At 37.7% G+C, this 19,428-nt stretch overlaps 1 protein-coding gene across 6 annotated transcripts in view; it reads right to left on the bottom strand.

Moving 5' to 3' along the window:
* Ppp4r4 (protein phosphatase 4 regulatory subunit 4) overlaps nt 1-19,428 on the bottom strand; it is a 94,973-nt gene that overhangs the window by 68,292 nt on the left and 7,253 nt on the right. For 5 of the 6 annotated variants that reach the window (XR_006063591.2, XM_042261106.2, XM_016009182.3 and 2 more), the window contains exon 3: nt 2,346-2,448. The exons of the other annotated variant lie outside the window; for it this stretch is intronic. Coding sequence is in view for 4 of the 5 variants with exons in the window: in XM_042261106.2 (XP_042117040.1) it covers nt 2,346-2,448 (103 nt within the window). In the remaining variant the exon portion in view is untranslated. The remainder of the gene's footprint in view (nt 1-2,345; nt 2,449-19,428) is intronic. 6 annotated transcript variants of the gene reach the window in all.

The raw sequence follows: 19,428 nt of genomic DNA, 5'->3' as shown, positions 1-19,428 counted from the left end.
ATGCAAACTGAGAACAAGACAGTACTCTATGGCATGCTGCTGTCCCTTCACCCATGACTTAAGGACTTTCCTGATGTGGGGTCCCACCTGAGACCCTTCTACCTTTTTTGTATCTCCTTCAAACAGTACAGGCAAGGGAGATGGAAGTCCTAACAAATGCTTGCTTACTAGTTATCCTGAAGAAAGAATGAAGAGCTGGGGCTATAGCTCAGCTGCAGAGTGCTTGCCTAGCTTGCACAGAGCCCTAAGTTCAAGCCCCAATACTACATGAACTGGGCATGGGGATGTAATCCTCTAATACTAGTTCTTAGGAAGTGGAGGCTGGAGAATTAGCAGAAGCTCAGTGTTATCCTCAGCTTCATACTGAGTTCTACACCAGGCTGGGCTACATGAGATTCTGACTAGAAACTAATTCATAAAATAAAATAAAATAAAATAAAATAAAATAAAATAAAATAAAATAAAATAAAATAAAGAAGGAAATCATTCAATAAATAAAGATTTTTCTTAAAACAAACTCATTAGTGGGTACTGGTTTTGAATCCAATTAATCAGCTCATATTCTGTATTAAAACCATATCTTCAGCCAAATATGGTGAAACATGCCTTTAATCCCATCGCAGAGGCAGGCAGATCTCTGAGTTTGAGGCTAGCCTGGTCTACGGAGAGTTCCAGGATAACTGGGGTTACACAGAGAAGCCCTGTCTCAAAAAACAAAAAGCAAACTAGCTTCCATAACTTCAAGTCAGAAGAAATATTTGAAACTGCATATAAATATACTGTCTATACAAAATGAATGCATATTCTTCTTTCTTCTTTTCTTTTAAAGGGGAGATGTTTTGGTGCTGAGCACTGAAATGAACCCAGCATATCCTCACACATGCAGAATTTCTTAGGAGTTACTTAATGCCTTTACTATGAGCACATTAGCAAAATTTTGGCAGAACTATTTCAGAACCTCCAAAGGCTGCTGATGTCTACCTTTCATCTTTATTCTTGTTTCATACAATTGGATGCTAGGGGCTGGAGAGATGGCTGCTCTTCCAGAGGATTCAATTCCCAGAACCCAGATGGCAGCTCATAACTATCTATAACTCTAGTCCCAGAATCCTAATAACCTCTTCTGACCTCTTTGGGAATAAAGCATGCACTTTGGATGCTCAGTCTGATCTCTGTGGACCAGACTTAGCCAACTCAACATGGTATGCAGAATGTTTGACATTTTTTATGTTAAAAACATTGTCTTACTTACATGAACTCCTTTCTACAATTTAACTGGTACCTCTGGCTGTCATGATAACAATGTTGGGTCAGTTAACACTACCAAAGTCAAATGTACAAGTAGGCTTGATCTATATAAGCTTACTTCAAAATTAGGCATGATTCTGGGATAAGAGACATAACAAAGCTTAATGCACTCATGAATCCCCATGGTAACCAGTAAGAATTCATATTGTCTTACAGAAATATAGGCTTCTTATGAAAATGACAGTAGTTGAAACCATGCCATAAATAATTCCAAAAAACAAAACTCAAAGATATGCTATCGATTACAGTTTTGAATATGTACAAATTAATTTGTAAACAGTTATAACCAAATGGAAAACTGAAGGTAAGTAAGTAAATTCACTATTAGCAAATACTATTTCCAATCGCAGGCACCCTCTGACCCTACTAGTGGTTAAGATGCTAGAGAACACAGACCGTTGTCCAGATTGCTCACAAAATACTTGTTATTTGTTATCAAATGCACACTGATGCAAATAATAAATATTAAATATTAAATATCTAGCATGATATATTAATAATCAATGGGCATTATGTACTTGAAGAGAAATGTGACAATAGAGAAAATATGTTCACAGCAAGAAACTAATTCTCAAGAAATTTAGGAGGGAATGAAATCCATGTAAACTAAAATTGTGATGACCATAATGAATTTCATTTGAGGATTCTTCAGAAATCACCACAGCCCACCATGCAGGATCTTTAGTTAATTACTATAAGTAGTGAAGATATAAAATTAGTGTGCTAATTTTTGAAAAGTTTGAAAACAATATTAAATGATATATCTATAATTTTATAAAGATAGTTACACATTTTTAAGATATTAAATTTACCTTTAAAATACCTTTACTGAAAATCACCAAGGAACTCTTTATAACTAATTTTCCTAAATATTCTTATCATAATTCAAAATAAACATAATAACATTTCTTCTACTCCATTAGTAGATATAAAAGATCAGCCATCAAAGCTCTGAAATTTTCTCTCAATAGTGGCAACATGCTACTGGGGGACAAAAAAAAGCCGAGAAACTTAAATCTTATTTCATACCAACTTACTCTGACTTTGGGTAAGACTCTCCGAAGTGTCTCAGTAGGATTCTGTCGCATCAAAAATGGAAGATTTGCAATCACACTTGTTCCTTGGATATCTTGACCAGCACTTACAAGGAAAATGCAAATTTTTAAATTTAAAATTAGGAGCTGAATTTTTAATTTAATGGGTTAATTTGAAAAATGACTGCTTTTAATAACTTTCTACAATGTTTTAAACACGTCATTGAGATACAAAAGTAAAACCAGTTATAAAATTTTATCAAATGAATCTTATAACAAATACATGTAGACATTACAGTTATGCTAAAATAAGATTTCTTGTTTATATACATGTCATAAAATGTTAACAATCTTACTAATACTTTAAAATTCTACCATACTTTGTTCTGTAATCTAATCATTTGCTATACTTTAGAAAAATATATGATAAAATATAGTAAAATAATAATAACAAAATAATAATAAACTAAAATAATCTAGGCCAAAACACAATACTGAGTATACTGAAATAGCTTGTATAGATTGGCTTCGTGAATTGCAAGAAACTTCTAAAAGATACACTCAAAGCTCTTACAGGCCACTAGGACATTTTATATAATGCCTTTTTGGTCTAACATGCATTAAGGCTTTGTTCCCAAAATAATCTCTGCGGTATTCTAGAGGCATAAATACTTTGGGAAATATTCAAGTTCTTCTGGAAAGAACATTTCCATGAACTACAAATATTCCTTTAAAGTACAGCCTGAATGATACAAGTTTTGTAAGCATGTCAAGTACTGGAGGGAAATGCTACCTGTTCTGCACAGATACCAAACACATTAAATGCTTATGGCATCACATTTATTTATTTACATACTTTCAATAAATTAAAATTATTTTTACTTCTCTTCAAAAAGAACTGTGGTCATTTGAAAAAGAATGGCCCCCATAGGCTTATATATGTGAATACTTGGTGTCTAGTTGGTAGAACTGTTTGGGAAAGATTAGGTGGTGTAGCCTTGTTGGAAAAGGCATGTCACTGGAGGTGGGCTTTAAGGTTTCAAAAGAGCAATTCTGAGTCTCCCTCTCTCTGCCTTACGACTGTGTTTCCACATTTAAGCTCTACTCTCGGCTACTGCTCCAGCACCATGCCTGCCTGCCTACTGCCATTCTCCCCACCATGATGGTCATGGACTCTAATCCTCTGCAACTCTAAGACCCCAGTAAACTCTTTCTTTTATAGTGTTTTATCATACCAACAGAAAAGTAGCTATGACAAGAACTATTCATGGTTTTATGAAATGTATGTGAGCTTTAAATATAAGGTTTTCAAATAGTTTAAGTAATATGTTTGTTTCTTCAGAATTGTGTAGGGATTTTTTTTTCAGTCATAAAAAATATGTTCTAGTTGTGAATGAAGCTGTCCTGTCATGTAGCAAGTCTTAGCCTGCTGCAGTACAGCACACTATGGAATACAGAGTATCACAATCATTTCACGGTCCTTACCTTTATAAGTAGATCTTTTAAAGAAAAAAAAATGAAGAAAGAAAAGAGAATAGCTGAAATAGGGGACTATGCTAATCTAGAAAGATGGTCAGAAGGTGGTAACTAAAGCTATCCAAAAAAAATTACTTGTCATAGGTTGAAAGGTAACCCCTAAAATATATCTGCATCTTAATCCTGGAATGCTGGGGTGTATTCTTAATTTTTAGAAGGATCCTGAGATGAAGATATCATTCTAGATTATCTAGATCTAATACCATGTGTGTAGAAAGGAGTTATTCAAAGGAAAACACAGGACAGGAGAAGGCAATTTGACCACAAAAATGGAGAGGGGCGTGATGCGGCCACAAGCCAGGGTATGCTGACACTCACAGGGAGCTAAAGGCCAAAACTGGGTGTACCCCTGATTTCTTGATTTTGGGCTTCTGGTCTACAGAACTATGAAAGCAATATTTCTTGTTGTTCCAGGTTACCCATTTTGTGGTGATATATTACATCAGTCACATAAACAAATATACTATTGTTGTTATTTAAATGTGAGTATAGGCTCATATATTTGAACACTTGGACCTCAAAAGGCAAAACATCCCATGTTCAACACTACAAAATGTAACAAAAAAGGGCTCTAAAACCCTGAAAATAGGGTTTTAAGATTATAATCCAATTCTGTGTGTACGTGTGTGTGTGTGTGTGTGTGTGTGTGTGTGTGTGTGTGTGTGTGTTTAAAGTTCTCGTTAAAGTCCTTACTTTCTAATAAGGCAAAGACTAGTAGTCCTGATCACCAAGAGACAGAGCTCATAAAACATATAACTATAACCTAATATTTGTCTGCAAAAGAAAATTTTAAAAATTCATAAGACATAAAAACATCACAGTCATCATTAATTATGAAAATGTAGAATTGAGGTGATAGAACTCAGCAGGAAGTTGGAAAATGACTCAACTAGGAAAGAGGTGAATGAAACAATCACTGCTGAAGAGAAAAGGGGAATTTTAAATACAAAAGTAAAAGATTTGAAAGTAAAAAGGCTATGAGAGAACATAATACAGAAGATGGACAAGATACAACATGCTGATAGAGAATCCAAAGATTAAAACTAAGCAAGAAATTTCATTTAAGTTAAAAATATTTGAAAAGATTGAAAGGATTAGGAGGTATGGCCTTGTTGGAGGACGTGTGTCACTGGGAGTGGGCCTTGAGGTTTCAAAAGCCCATGCCAAGCTCAGCGTCCCTCTCTTGGCCTATGGATCAGGATGTAGCTCTTTATTTCTCCAGCACCGCACCTGCCTGCTGCCATGCTCTCTGCCATGATGATGAGACTGCAAGCAGGCCCCAAATTAAATGTTCTCTTTTATTAGAGTAGCCTCGGTCATGCTGTCTCGTCACTGAACTCAGTGTAGATAACACTGGCCCCACCAACAGAAAGCTATAGGTGAGGAGGGGCTCAAAGGACCCCACCACTTACTGATCAACTACTGGCAACTAACATTCTGGGAGGAGGGAGGCACAGTATCTAGTTGTGTGCCCACTTTTGAGCCTAGAGGCTCCGGAGAATAGTTCAATCCTGTTGTCAAACAAACCTAACAAGTTAAACTCAGTGGGGACACAACAAAACAAAGTCATGAATATGGAAGACATTTATGAAGAAGGGAGGGAGGCAGGAGGAGAGGCTGAGTCATCAGAGTACACTAGACACATGTCTGAAATGGTCAAAGAAAACATTTTTTTTAAGGCTGGCAAAATGGCTCAGCAAGTAAAGGCAATTGCCTCTAAGCCTGACAACCTGAGTTCAATTCCTGGAACCTATACACAAGTGAAAGGAGAAAACTAATTCCACAAAGTTGTCCTCTGGCCTCCACATGCATACCAAGGCCAAAAAAAAAAATAAAATAAGTAAATATTTAAAATTTTTAATTAAGGGCTGCAGAGATGGCTCATTGGTTAACAGCGCTTGCTGCTCTTGCAGAGGACCCAGTTAAGATTCCCACACCTATATGGTGGCACATTTCCGTCTGCAACTCCAGTTCCAGGGGATCTGATGCCCTCTTCTGACTTCCACAGGCACCAAGGACACATGTAGTGCACACACACACACACACACACACACACACACACACACACACAGGTAAAACATCAATACATATAAATTTAAAATTATTTTTTCTAAAATTAAAAAAATGAAAAAGCATATCATATTTCCAAGAAATCAATACAGCACAATCACCACTTAGATAAACTGTTGAACTTTAAAGAAAATAAAATTATTTGGGTATCCAAATGAACAAGTTACTTAACAACAAAAAAAATCATGCCATCACTGATTTTGGTAGCAATACGATATTAACAAAGCAGTAATGTTACAGAGGCTGACACTGCTTACTATACAAATGTGTGTAGTTAATACACATCTGCACTACCATCACTGAGTGGAAGGAACCCAAAACTATATAAAGGAGTCAATATAAAATCTTTTACCTAATGCAGCATATACAATCTTTAAATAATTATCTGATTAATCTTACCCTTTCTGTTTAAACAAATTAAGTTTCCAAGACTTCAAAACCTCCAGCTTTCTGTTGAAAGCCAAGCATGAAGAACATTCATGGGCTGCCCCATGGCTCCCTTTTGCCCTAGTCATTAGGGCATGCTTTTTAGGATACTCACTCAGAAACAAAAAGGATGCAAACAATTCACACTAAAGCCACTCAGCAAGCCATTTCTCTAACACTGAAAAGAACTGGGTTAATCATCTAAGTTGTACACTAGAGGTTAAAAAGGGAAGAGGAGAAGATATAAGACTAAATAAATGGATGTAGGACAGCTATCTTTCAAATACTAAATTAGTGTTACTAATTATTCGCTTTCCCTTGGGAGATGCACCTATTTTAAAAAGCCTCTTCGGTGATATATTAAGCCAATGAAAACTCAAGCATTTGTTACTATAATAAAGTTTCATTGTCACTGTTGCCACGCCCTCTGCTGTGATAGTAAACACCATTCAGGTGACTAAGTGACCAACTGGCAGTTTCCAACCTCCTCTAGTCAAGGGTGTTTTGCCCAGATCTTATACACTCCCATACCTGGCACACAGGCATAGGGTAAATATTTATTTGCCTCTATTTCACATCTGCAGTCCACTCTCATTGTCAAATGCTGGAACTTATTACCATGCCCAGAACCTTAAATTTTGATCTCCTTGCTGGCCAGAACCCTTGACTTTGCATTTTTTCCATGGTTAAGACCAGTTTCACACTCATCACAATTCTAATTCCTCAGCTCTGGATTCTCCACTTCCTAACATTAGCATTCTTTCTGGTTTTCTTTCTTCAGTGCCAACCTTGCTCTCACTGCTACATCAGTTAAACGTTCACCAAAAATGTTTTGTCTTTACTTCTCCCCCTAATAACAAGATAAAATTGTGTCTGCTACACTACTATATGCCAAGCACTGTGCTAATAAACACCTGACTTACTTTCACATAGGCTAATTCTCACAATTATCTTATCAAGTGGATAAATACTATCACAGGCTACATTCTATTTTCTCTTTAGGAAGATAAAGGTTCCAAAGCTATCCATCCTGCACAACTCAAAACCTATGCTGCCAATCACTACATTACACAGCCTCTGCTACGGTTGGATGTGTAGATATATACAAGCTCACGTTGGGACCCATCTGGGTCGCCAGATGGGGGTGCTATTTGGTGAGGCCTCAGACACTTAGGTGATGGAGCATAGGTGGCAGATGTGGAACACTTGAGGCCCGTCTTTGAGGGTTACAGCCCATCTAAGGTTCTGGTATAACTACCTCTGCTCACACCTGCTACCATGGTGTAGCATGCCACAAGTCCCCCCACCAACAAATGAAGCTACCCACTACTCAACCTCCTCCACCATCCCTCTGTACATGAGTCAAAATCAAGTCTTCCTTCACTGAGTCATTTCTACCAGGTGTTTTTATCACAGCCACAAGAAAACTAACTAATACAAACTGACTGTATAACCAAGATCAAACCTCTCCTTCCACTTTATTCACTCCACGCTTGCTCCTAAGCTAAGCTATGTGGGCCCCTACTATGGAAGGATACACAAAGTGGTAATCAATCTGAGACAACCAAGGAAGGAAGGCCGGTGTGTGTGTGTGTGTGTGTGTGTGTGTGTGTGTGTGTGTGTGTGTGTGTGTCTGAGGAGGGAGGGCACATATCTATAATATCAAACAATAGAAAGAATGAGAAAGACAGAAGCTCAAGGGTAGCCTGGGCTACATAGTGAGACTCTATCAAGAAAGGAAGGGAGGGAGTGAGGGAAAGAGGGAAAATTCAGAAACATTATTGCTAGTCTCTCAAAATGAGGCTACCTGCTCTAGTTTATAAAAACCCTTTTCCAATCCCACAAAGTTACAATAGATCAAGTTAGGGATGTAGCTCAATGACAGAATGTTTGCCTAACATATAAGGAACTCTAGGTTTGATCCCCAGCAATTACAATGAATCTATATTCTTAAAGCATTATCACTAGTCCAATACCCTATTCTAACCATCTAAAAGCTCAAAATTCAAAGAGAAGACAGAGTCCCATGATAAGAATATTAACTATATAGCATAATGTCCTCTCTTTTTCTAGCCTAAACAATCTATATAGTTTACTTAATCATAAACCAGTTAGTAAAGAAAGAAGTGAAGTGGATGCTACCCACAAAAGATGGGATGACATAGTCACTACTGTATCTGAGACTTGACTAAGTGCAGAATTTAAATGACCTGAGCTCCTACAGAGCCAAGGAGCCCTTCCTAGTGGCTCTCACTTAAGGTCTAAACACAACACAAAAATTACTGAGACAGTGTTTGAATTCATGAGGAACTGGGTGCTAAACAGGCCTTGCTTTGAGATCATAACAAAAACAAAACTTTATTTATTTCTTTATTCATCAAAATCAACATTAAATCTTCAAAACAATGCCTTAAAAGATTCATAAAGTCAGAGAACCATAAAACCTGATTATAATGACCATGCTTAGTATCACAAAAAAGTATGTATATATATATATATTTAACATAACTAAAGCAAGAGTACAAGAAAAATTAACACTGAAGGCCCTGCTTACTACATGAGGCAAAATACTATCCCTACGGTATCTCATTAATCTTTACATTATAGAAGAAACATATTGATATAGTTTATATTTGTGTAAACTGAGACCCACGGAAGGGAAAGTGGCTCACTCAAAGTTATCAATGAGTAAAGATCACAGGCAAGATTTCACCCTACAATTTCTAAGTCCATAATCATAATCTATGGCTGTGCATCCCCTCAGGTCACAATCCCATTCCAAGAAGCAGATTAACAGTCAATCTTTTTCAAATAAGTTCTCTGGGCTGGGGATTGACTCAATGGGAGAGGATTTGCCTAGCACACACAATTGGGTTCAATCCCCAATTCCACCCAAAAAAGGATCTCAGTTGATACTGCCACAAGGATTATCAGATGGTTTATTTAGTAATATCAAATTATTTTACTGATGATTCCTGCGATGCTCCCTCTGCTATCAGAATGCTATGTTTGCAGGGGTTTGTGTTTGTTGTAAAGAGCCACAGTACTCAAATTTATTAAACACATTATTGGGTGCAAAAAGACCACTGGCTGTGGAATGGCTTCAACTACCTAAAACCAAGCTGGTTTTCCAGCTACCTCTTTTTACCAGAGACACAAACAGCCCTCTGACTCTCAAATACACATCACAGAAGTAGCTTAAACTTCCCTCTCCTCACACCTCACAACACTCTACATAGGATAAAATCTCCACTTACCTGAGATGGAACTAACTTATAAAATACAAGAACACCTGAACTATCATTAAATCTTATCTTTATGTAATTTACTTTGAATTTTTCCCATTTTGTCATTCCATATTAAGATTATATTTGGTGTTAACTTTGATGTTTTATTAGACATAGACATAAAATAATTACTGTTAAATTTTCCTTATAAATACATGTATTAATAAGCACACATACACAAACATTCACTTGTATAGAGCCAATCACAATTTAAAGTGTATTCCTATTGGTGAGGATACAGGCAGAAAAGCATAATAGTGAAGATCGTAGTTTTGTAGTGTTGTGCAGAGTAAATGGGAGGTTTTGAAAGTCTTTCATTCCTGAGCTATAGTGGTAGTGCTGAAGGTATAAAGGTATGCAAAATAGGAAGGTTTCTAGAAGCTCTTCCCATTAGATTTTTTTAACAAGCTTCTGATTTCCCCATTAACTAAAAACGTTTCAAGAAAAATCCTGTTAAAATGCTTCTAAAACATACTTTTGATGTTACTGCCTAACAGGATGGGCAGATAAAGCAAGATGATGTACGAGAAAAGCTTAGAAGGGAAAGTAACATGGCAAGCAACTACTGGAAGACAAAGACCTGAAGCCTGGCACCTATAAAAATGAGGTGGCTAGTAGCTACTGCAGGAGAGGACAAGGCCCAATTCCTGAACTACAGCAGACAAGTGGACTGATGGAGTCAACTTTGCAGGAAGTACTTATTCAGAAATGCTGACTACCAGGCACTGGTCTCAATTCTCTAGCACAACTTAATAATGTTTTATGCCTAGAATAGACTTTGTCACGTAGCAATTAGTGGCTGGGTACTTAAGAGTACTGATGGGAAAAGGAAAAGCATACAACTGAAATGATACAAAAGGATAGCCTGGCTTCAATAACAAGTAAAAACATTTAGACTAAAAAGTGAATTCCATTTCACATTTGGAGGGCCAGCAAGGCATTCTAGGGGAGACACCATGTGGAAGTACAACACCAGAGGGCCAACAAAGTATCTTGGCCTGAAGCTCAGGAAGGGGAAAAAGGTCAGGGACAGCTACCTACAGCCTGGATTTGGAAATGATATCATGGAGATGATGACTAAAATCCGAAGTGGATAACATGACACACATAGAGTCCAAATAACACATAATAGTTCCTCTCTGCTCATCTGACTGATATGCCAGTAAATAAGGAACTGAGTCAGAAGAAATGCAATACAAACAAATCAATTATAACACTTAAGGGATCTTGAGTCAACCAAGTCAGTCTGGAAAAGCTGTGCAGAACAAGGACTCCTTCTCCCTAATGCTAATGAGACACATCAAAGCCTCACCCAGGGCTTTGGGTTGGGAGTTGGGCCTTGTTAGGTACTATGGGGAATGTGAATTTCCTTTGCTGTGTATATACCTAAAAGAATCAAAATCAGCTACTGTGGGGACCAACAAACTCATATTTAAGGATGCACTACTAACAATACCCAAGTTATGGACTCAGCCTAGGTGCTCATCAATGAATGAAGATTCACTGTATATTTCATTTTGTGATATATGTGAGATATATATATATATATATATATGTAATCAAGCCATAAAGGAAGATGAAATTATATTGTTTGCAGGAAAATGGAAGGAGCTAGAAATCATCATGTTAGTGAAATAAAAGTCTCACAAAGACAGGTACTGCATGTTTTCTCTCATGTGTGGAATACAGGAGATGGGGAAACCAGAAAGTAAAAATGAGACTATTAGGAATATACATTGACAAGGGAGGGATAAGAAAAAGTAATAGGGAAATATCAAAGTGCATTCTAACCTTGTACAGAACCTTTACTTTGTAAAATCAACATAGGCTAACTTTTTAAAAGAATGTCCATTTCATGCAGTCATTATTGTAAGCATCTTTTGGTGATCTTTTTAAGATTTATTTATTTATTTTTTTTTGTTTTGTTTTGTTTTTTTGAGACAGGGTTTCTCTGTGTAGCTTTGCGCCTTTCCTGGAGCTCACTTGGTAGCCCAGGCTGGCCTCGAACTCACAGAGATCCACCTGGCTCTGCTTCCCGAGTGCTGGGATTAAAGGCGTGCGCCACCAACGCCCGGCAAGATTTTTTTATTTATTTTTATCTTATGTATATGAATGTTTTCCCTGCATGTATGCATGCATACCACAGGTGTGCAGTGCTAGGAGAGGGCATTGGATACCCAAGAACTGGAGTTAGAGACAATTGTGAGCCACTTGTGGGTGCTAGGAATCAAATCTGGATCCTCTGCCAAAGTAGTAAATGCTTTTAACCACTTAACCATCCTTCCAGCCCCTCCTTTGATTTTTTTTATATGGTCAAAGCTTTCAGGGGTGAGTCAGGAAGCCACTTGATTGACAGCTTACAAAACCTTGTGCCTGGTTGCCTAAAGCTGTCAATCAAGAAGTCCCTTCCTGGCCAGTTATATGGCTCACCAGGCTAAGGTACTTACTACCAAACCTGACAATCTAAGTTTGAGTCCCAGGACCCACATGGGAGAAAGAGAGACCAATTCTCACAAGCTGTCCTCTGGCTGCCACATGTGGGCTATGACACGTATACATGCACACATGCACACACATAAAAAAATGAGTAAAAAAAAATTTTTTTAAGAAGTCCTTTCTTTGGCAATCATCTGAACTGGCATCACAGCAGCTGGCTGCTTTAAACACTCTATGATTGTTCTAAGAAAGCTCCACTCCAACTGTCAGAAACACCACAGCTGCAGCTGAAGTCCTGACTTCTGTTTCAGGAGGCTTTGCTATGGAACAACCACTCCAGACAACATGCAGTGACAATAAGCCTCAGTGAATTAGAAGATTTCATATACTCTGCAGCTTATCTCACTTAAGATGGGGAAAGGAGCACCTCCTCACTGACTCATCAAAAGGCCTGTGATTGGTGCTTATCATGATCGGTGTATATGTAAAGCATGCTATTGGGACTAGAAGCCAGGCACTGTGAAGTAAGATTGCGATTGGTGACAGGCTGTATACAAGCATGTCACACCCCTATGGCGATATAAACATGCTGGTTTTTTTTTTTTTTTTTTTACTTTTTCCTACGGCTATATATAACATGCTGGTTTTTTACTTTTCCTATGGCTATATAAACATGCTTTTTTTACTTTTCTCAGACCGAGTCCAGTGGCTTCTCTCTGGTGTACTGTTCCTCGTGTTCCAACACTAGGTTCCAGTAAAGGTTTCTCTCAAATGGACTTGTATTAACTACTTGAAGTTTTTACTACAGGTGGAGCAGACTGAGCTGGTAATACCAAGAATGGATGAACCCTTGGGCTTTCAGCCCCAAGCACTCTGAAGCAGCAACTAAAACCTGCTACAGAATAACATTCAAAAGAACCCAGGCCACCCTATTCATTCAGCAGTTAGAAGGTGGCTTCAGAGTTTCAGAGAGTAGCAGAGTACAGACTAAGGAATGTGACAATAAAGGACAGCAGAATAAGAGAGACCAGGGAGGGAAGGATGCAGCCAGAGTTCATAAAAGAGAGTCTATAGGGCTGCCAAGGATTAAGAAGCAAGGGCACCAACACCCCAAGTTCAAGGGCTGCAAAACTAGCTGCTGGGTGCAAGGAACCACAGGCATTCACAGCCCAAAGCAGTAAAGCACTGACCTGAGCACCAAGCTGTAAGTCAGTCTGTGGCCTAGAAAGTGTGGAGCCATGAGTCCCTAGTTCTCAGGACTGTAGAACTATGGGCTCTAGGTTTGAAAACCTGGCCTGGAAGCCTCTGGCACTCAAGAGCTCAGGGACATCAACACAATGGGAGCTGTTCCTCTTGCCTGCTCATGATTTCTACCCCAAAAGAACAAAGAGACCTTCAGCCAGCCATGTGTGACAGGAAGGACAAGAAACAATAGGACATAATAGAATGTGGGAGTTTAACAGGGATTTAGAAATACAAATAACCTCTCTCATGGCCTTTACTTTGTAACAGTGAAGACAGCAACTATGGAGCACGTTCAAAGTCAACCAGCTCTCAGGGTAAAAGCATGATTTCCACAAAGCAAGAACCTGATTAAAACAGTTACCCATTGGTCCTCTAACATCCTTCATGATTTCCTAAATAACTCTTCACTTCACACCTGCATGTTTTCCTTAAGAGAAAGTCAATTTTCTTCTTGATGTTCCTCAGTAAAATAACTATTTTAGGCAAGTTTACCATTTCTCTTAATATATGAAATACAAATATCCTAGGTAACCTATAAAAGAAGGGATTTTAAGCTTAACTGAGGTATGACTGACAAAATTTATGTACGTTCAAGATATACACTATAGTGAGATCTTACCTCCTATAAGGTAAATTGACAACTTATAAACACAGAGAGAGAGAGAGAGAGAGAGAGAGAGAGAGAGAGAGAGAGAGAGAGAGAGAGAGAGAGAGAGCCATCAGGATGCTTTGAGAAATGCATACATTGTAGAGTGGATACCAGAAGCAAGCTAATTAACTTATCTATTACCTCATATACACTTTGACACTAGACAATACAATGCTGTGCTCCTCCCTGGGGAAGATCGCCTCTCCTGCTCCCAGTTCTCCTCAGTTCCCTATGGTTCTTTGTGTGGAGTCGAGGCACCACAGGCTTTTTCCTGTCCACTTTGGCAGTTTCATCCTGCAGTTTCACACCACAGTCATCTCTGTTAGCACCACCTAGCGGTTGGAATATGAAACTGATGTCCAATCTCCTTATCTTAGAATCAAAAGGATAGGTTCTCTCAGGCTCAGCCTATCACTTTGAACACCTGATCTAGGAAACACAGCAACTGAAGAGCTTAGGTGACAGAAACAGAATCCAAATACCTGACTTTACAAAAGCAAATTGGCCCTTACTAAAGTCATATTGAAGAAACATTAACTTTAATCCTTATAGCATTTACATCTAATACTTACAGAATTTTAAGATTTAACTGAAAATGGAGCATAGATCTAAAATACAAAAACTAAATTCTTAAAATTTCTTTTTTAAAAAACGGAAAAGACCTTAGTGACCTATTAGAGAAAGATCCCCTAAATAAGACCTAGAAAGTAGTAACGATAAAGAAAAACATCAATAAGCTATGCCTCAACAAAATTAAAAGATATTACTTTTCAAAAGATACACTTAAGAAAATCAAGAGGCAAGTCACTAGCTGGAAGAAAATACTTGGAAAGGATGTCCAATGATGAGCAAAGATTCAAACAGACACATGACCAAAAAAGATTGCTTATTTATGGCTGCTTCATTAACACACATGACTTCCACTGGCCATTGTGAAATCCAAATTATGACTATTATGGAATATCATTACATACGCATCACCATGGCTTAAAATTAAGGAGAATGATCAAACAGGCTGACATAAAATGGTACCATCACTCCAGAGCAGTTTAGCTATTTCATAAAAGTGTAAGCATAGACCCTTCATACAACCCAGTCACTCCACTTCTAGGTGTTTAACAGTGGCCAAGGACACTGTGTGTATGTGCACACACACACACACACACACACACACACACACACACACACACACTCATACACAAATGAAACAGGTCTCATGTATCTCAGCACTCAGGAGGCAGAGATCCATTTGGATCTCTGTGAGTTCAAAGCCACCCTGGACTACATGAGATTGACTCAGTCTAGGAGAGGAAAACAGAGCCAGGCCGTGGTGGTACACACCTTTAATCCCAGTACTTGGGAAGCACACACACCTTTAATGGCTGGACAGAGAAAGATAGATAAGGCATGAGGAGACAGGAACTAGAAGACTTTTTGGATGAGGAAGCTCATTCAGCTAGAGTCCTATTGGCTGAGGCTTTTCAGGCTGAGGAGTCCTAGAGGTGAGACATGGCAGTGGCTTGTTACTTTGTCTCTCTGATCTTTCAGCATTTACCCCAACATCAGGCTCCCGGGTTTTTATTAAAAGACCTATTAGATTTTTTATTACATCAATGTAAGTGTAGCAAATAAAGGAAGCTCGAAAAAGAGTAGATAATCTTCACTATTCACGTCCATAAAATCCCTGAAATTGAAAACTAATCTACAGCAACAGAAAAGAGATCAACAATTGTCCTGAGTAACGGAAGAGCTGGGAAACAGGTAAAAATCATGACAAAGGAATACAAAATAACTTTCTAGGATGGCTAATATGTTTATTACCTGATCATAATAGTTTCACAGATAAGTACATGTGTAAATACTTACCAGATTTCACCGTTTAATTATGTACAGCTTACTGAATGTCAATTGTATCTCAAAGCTATAAAAATGAAAAAATAGACTCGCCAATGACTCGTTGCATTCCATTCTAAAGTACTTCTCCAAGAGATATGAAAACACATGTCTACATTCTAGAACAAGTAAAGCTGACCAACAATCACAAAAAACATCAGTGGTTGCCTAGGGTCAGGGGAGGGATTAACTGCAAAATGACACCAGTGTAAATGTTCTATACGTTGATTGAAATGCTGGTCATACAAGGGATCTGCTTTTCAAATCCCTTTCAAATCATCAAACTGTATGATTAGTTTATTTGAAGTATATCTCAATAAAGTTATTTTCATAAACTTGTAGGAGGTGTTGAATATCGCAACATAGAAATCTGGACAGAAAACTCTGACTACACAAAGTTTCTGGGTGGAAATTTTCCTCTGTATCAAAAGTGAAATACGTTGTGCCCTGAAAACAGGTGATTTAAAAGGTGAGTAAAAATCACCTTTTGCTGAACACACAATTCTGGATCAAGCCAGTGCCACCCACGTACATTCCCTCTAATCCTTCTGCCTATCCTACAATATAGATATTACTAGTCCTACTTAGATTAGGAAAAGCTCAGAGAAGAGACACGACTTATCCAAGGTCCATCAAAGTAAGTAAGTAAGCCTTAGTCTCCACATATGACTGTCAATGATAAAAATATTTGTGAATTAGGGATGACTTCTATGCCATTAAAAATCCATAAAATTCATTTACTTCCTAAACAATGACTTCCTTGAATACAGGTATCTGTATTAGGAGAAACCTAGCATGTAAATGCTTGATAAATATTTGGTATGTTTCTATTTCAATTCATAAGATTCATTATAAAGTAACCATTAGATGCACTAAAAATCTCTTCCCTTATTAACATCTCTGATTGGAAGGAAGATTACATTATGAGGCCTGTGATCAAGATATTCAACAAGATAAGATATTCAACAATTGTGATGTAATTATCATACACCAGAGTCTTATGAGGATATGGCAGAAACAGAGACTATGAGAAACTAAGTCTTAGCATTTTTCCTTGCCTCCTACTTCTGATGGCCAACATGGCCCATGAAAGATACTATACTAATTTAAATGTCCATGTCAAAAGATGTACAGATTTAAATGATCAATAGAACTTGTTCAATGGTTTTAAGACCTTCATTTAGTCCTAAATATTTGAAGACAGATATGATTTCTATCATTTGTATAATAAACACTAATCCTTGATGCAAGCACTAAGAAACCATTGTCAATTTCAACTAAGGCTGCAAGCTAAGGAATACAATTCCAAACGTTTACTGGGAACCCATTATGTATTCTTTAGGATAAAATTCAATCCTTACCTGCATCCACAAAGTATATATGGGTTAGCTATTTGTGAAAATATACATGTATATAAAACTGACATTCATTCATTATAGCTACATGACTTGGTCTATATTGTATTCAAATGTATATAATCACTTATTTTAAATAATTCTATAATATTTTATTGTAGAAAGTTCTAAGTATTTTAATAAGTAACTAAATAACTGAATTTATAAGATGAAAGCTTGCCCAGCTCTCTCACAACAGTATCATGCTATTAAACTCCAGGCCTTTCCAATGACATTATATGGGTCACTTTTACAATGATGAAAATAGTTAGCTTTTTATTTTGAAGCTTTTCCTGCAGCTCCCATGAGACCGCTCTGCTTTCTGATCCACAGAGAGAGCTCCCTGCAGCTTCAGTATGTAAGGAAAAGAAAGCAGACATCTCCTAAAGTTATCTTCAGAACAGAAGACAAGGAAAAAGAGATGGGGATCATCTCCAAACCTCTTATATTCAGAGACCTAGAACTTCTCCAAAACAGGGAATTCATAGTTTGACAAGAACTAAAGTCATTTGCCAGTAGTAATGATGGAAGACAAGTAGCTGAGCTCCATCTATAATGCTCTCTTAATGCAGGAAACAATGGTCCTATACAAACAATGAATATGAGGAGTCCTGAAATTTCTATGTAAAGGGGTCAATCAGTTGGACATCAATTTCACAGAGGATGGCGCCTCAGCAATTTTTAAAAATTGGGCTTATTAAAAGTACAGGGACCAGGGCGGTACTTCCAGGAAAAAAAAAGAGAGAGAGAGAGAGTTCTAACATTCACTTTGCTTCTCTTTCTGACAAAAATACACAAAACGTCTCATATCTTGTAACCAAGAGTCTTCTAATCACAGCCTAGGCAGAATAAGCACCAGTTGTGGAAGTGTACAGAAACTCTCCTGTAGGGAAGAAGAGAAGCTAGCAGATGTGAGGAAGTCAGGACAAAGGACAGAAACACCTAAAGGCTGGTAACCAGACAGTCATCTCTGGTGTGCTAGGAAGTTTGTCACTTGGTTTCCTGAAAACATGTCAGCTGGGACCTCTTATGCACTACTGACAGAAATAGAAGCTGAGAAAAGCACTTCAGAACCCATTAGACAGTACTTCAAGTTGGACATAGGAGTATGCTATGACCAAATATTCTATTTCTAGAAAAGATAACTAAAAGAAATACATCTATTTACTATAGACTTGTATATAATACTTATAGCAGCATTCTGCATAAATGCCCCAAACTAGAAACAAGGTAGACATCCATCATTGGCATCATAAGCTGTGTACATTTCTACAGGAATATCATACAGCAATGCAAACAAACTACTTACTGCTCTTTGGGACAATATGGATAAACCTCTCTTTAAATGTCAGCAAAAGAGACTAGACACACACACACAAACAAACAGACCAGAAGCAGATTGTGGTCCCTATCAAGAAGCTGGAAGGAAAGGAATGAGTCTGTGGGAGGCTACTGGGCTAATCCAATAGATAATACTTGATTTCGTAATATGCATGCTAGCTCCTTAGCTGTCTTCATTTATGAAAGTTCAACAAGCTGTATATTTATGACCTTTGAGCATTTCTCTGTATATTTAAAGTTTGCTTCAGAGGATAACACCACAGACACACACACACACACACACACACACACACACACACACACACACACACACACACATACACACACCCCGAAGTCCCTCTTTAAGTGAGATTCCAAATTCATTAATTTTACCATAAGAATTTGAAGAGTAGAAAGAACAGACTACACTGTAGGACCTCACCATAAAATAAAATGACACTGACAGCAGACGGTCTCAAAACTAGAAATCACAATAATGAAAAAAATCAAATATATGTGAGGAAATGGAAGCTCTTTAAAACATATACATCCAGTGAAGTTTTCCATACAAATGTTTACTTCAGATAGCAAGAGGAATAGGTATTCTAAAGATAAAAATCAAAAACTAGATGACAGAAAGCTAATCATTGGTACTGCCCCTGGCTACCACCTCACTGGGGTTTTAAACAGAGTGAGGTGGAGCTCTTAGTGGGAACGACAATTTCTTGCCCTATGTTCATTACCCCTGAACTTCCTTGACAGCCAGAGTACAAAATGCTTAAAAACTCACAGCACAAAGTGGAAAATACTTTCAAGTGACTTTAAAAGCA

This window comes from Peromyscus maniculatus, chromosome 14 (assembly GCF_049852395.1).
Source record: "Peromyscus maniculatus bairdii isolate BWxNUB_F1_BW_parent chromosome 14, HU_Pman_BW_mat_3.1, whole genome shotgun sequence".
Lineage (NCBI taxonomy): Eukaryota > Metazoa > Chordata > Mammalia > Rodentia > Cricetidae > Peromyscus > Peromyscus maniculatus.
This window is presented reverse-complemented; position numbering and strand designations above follow the sequence as displayed.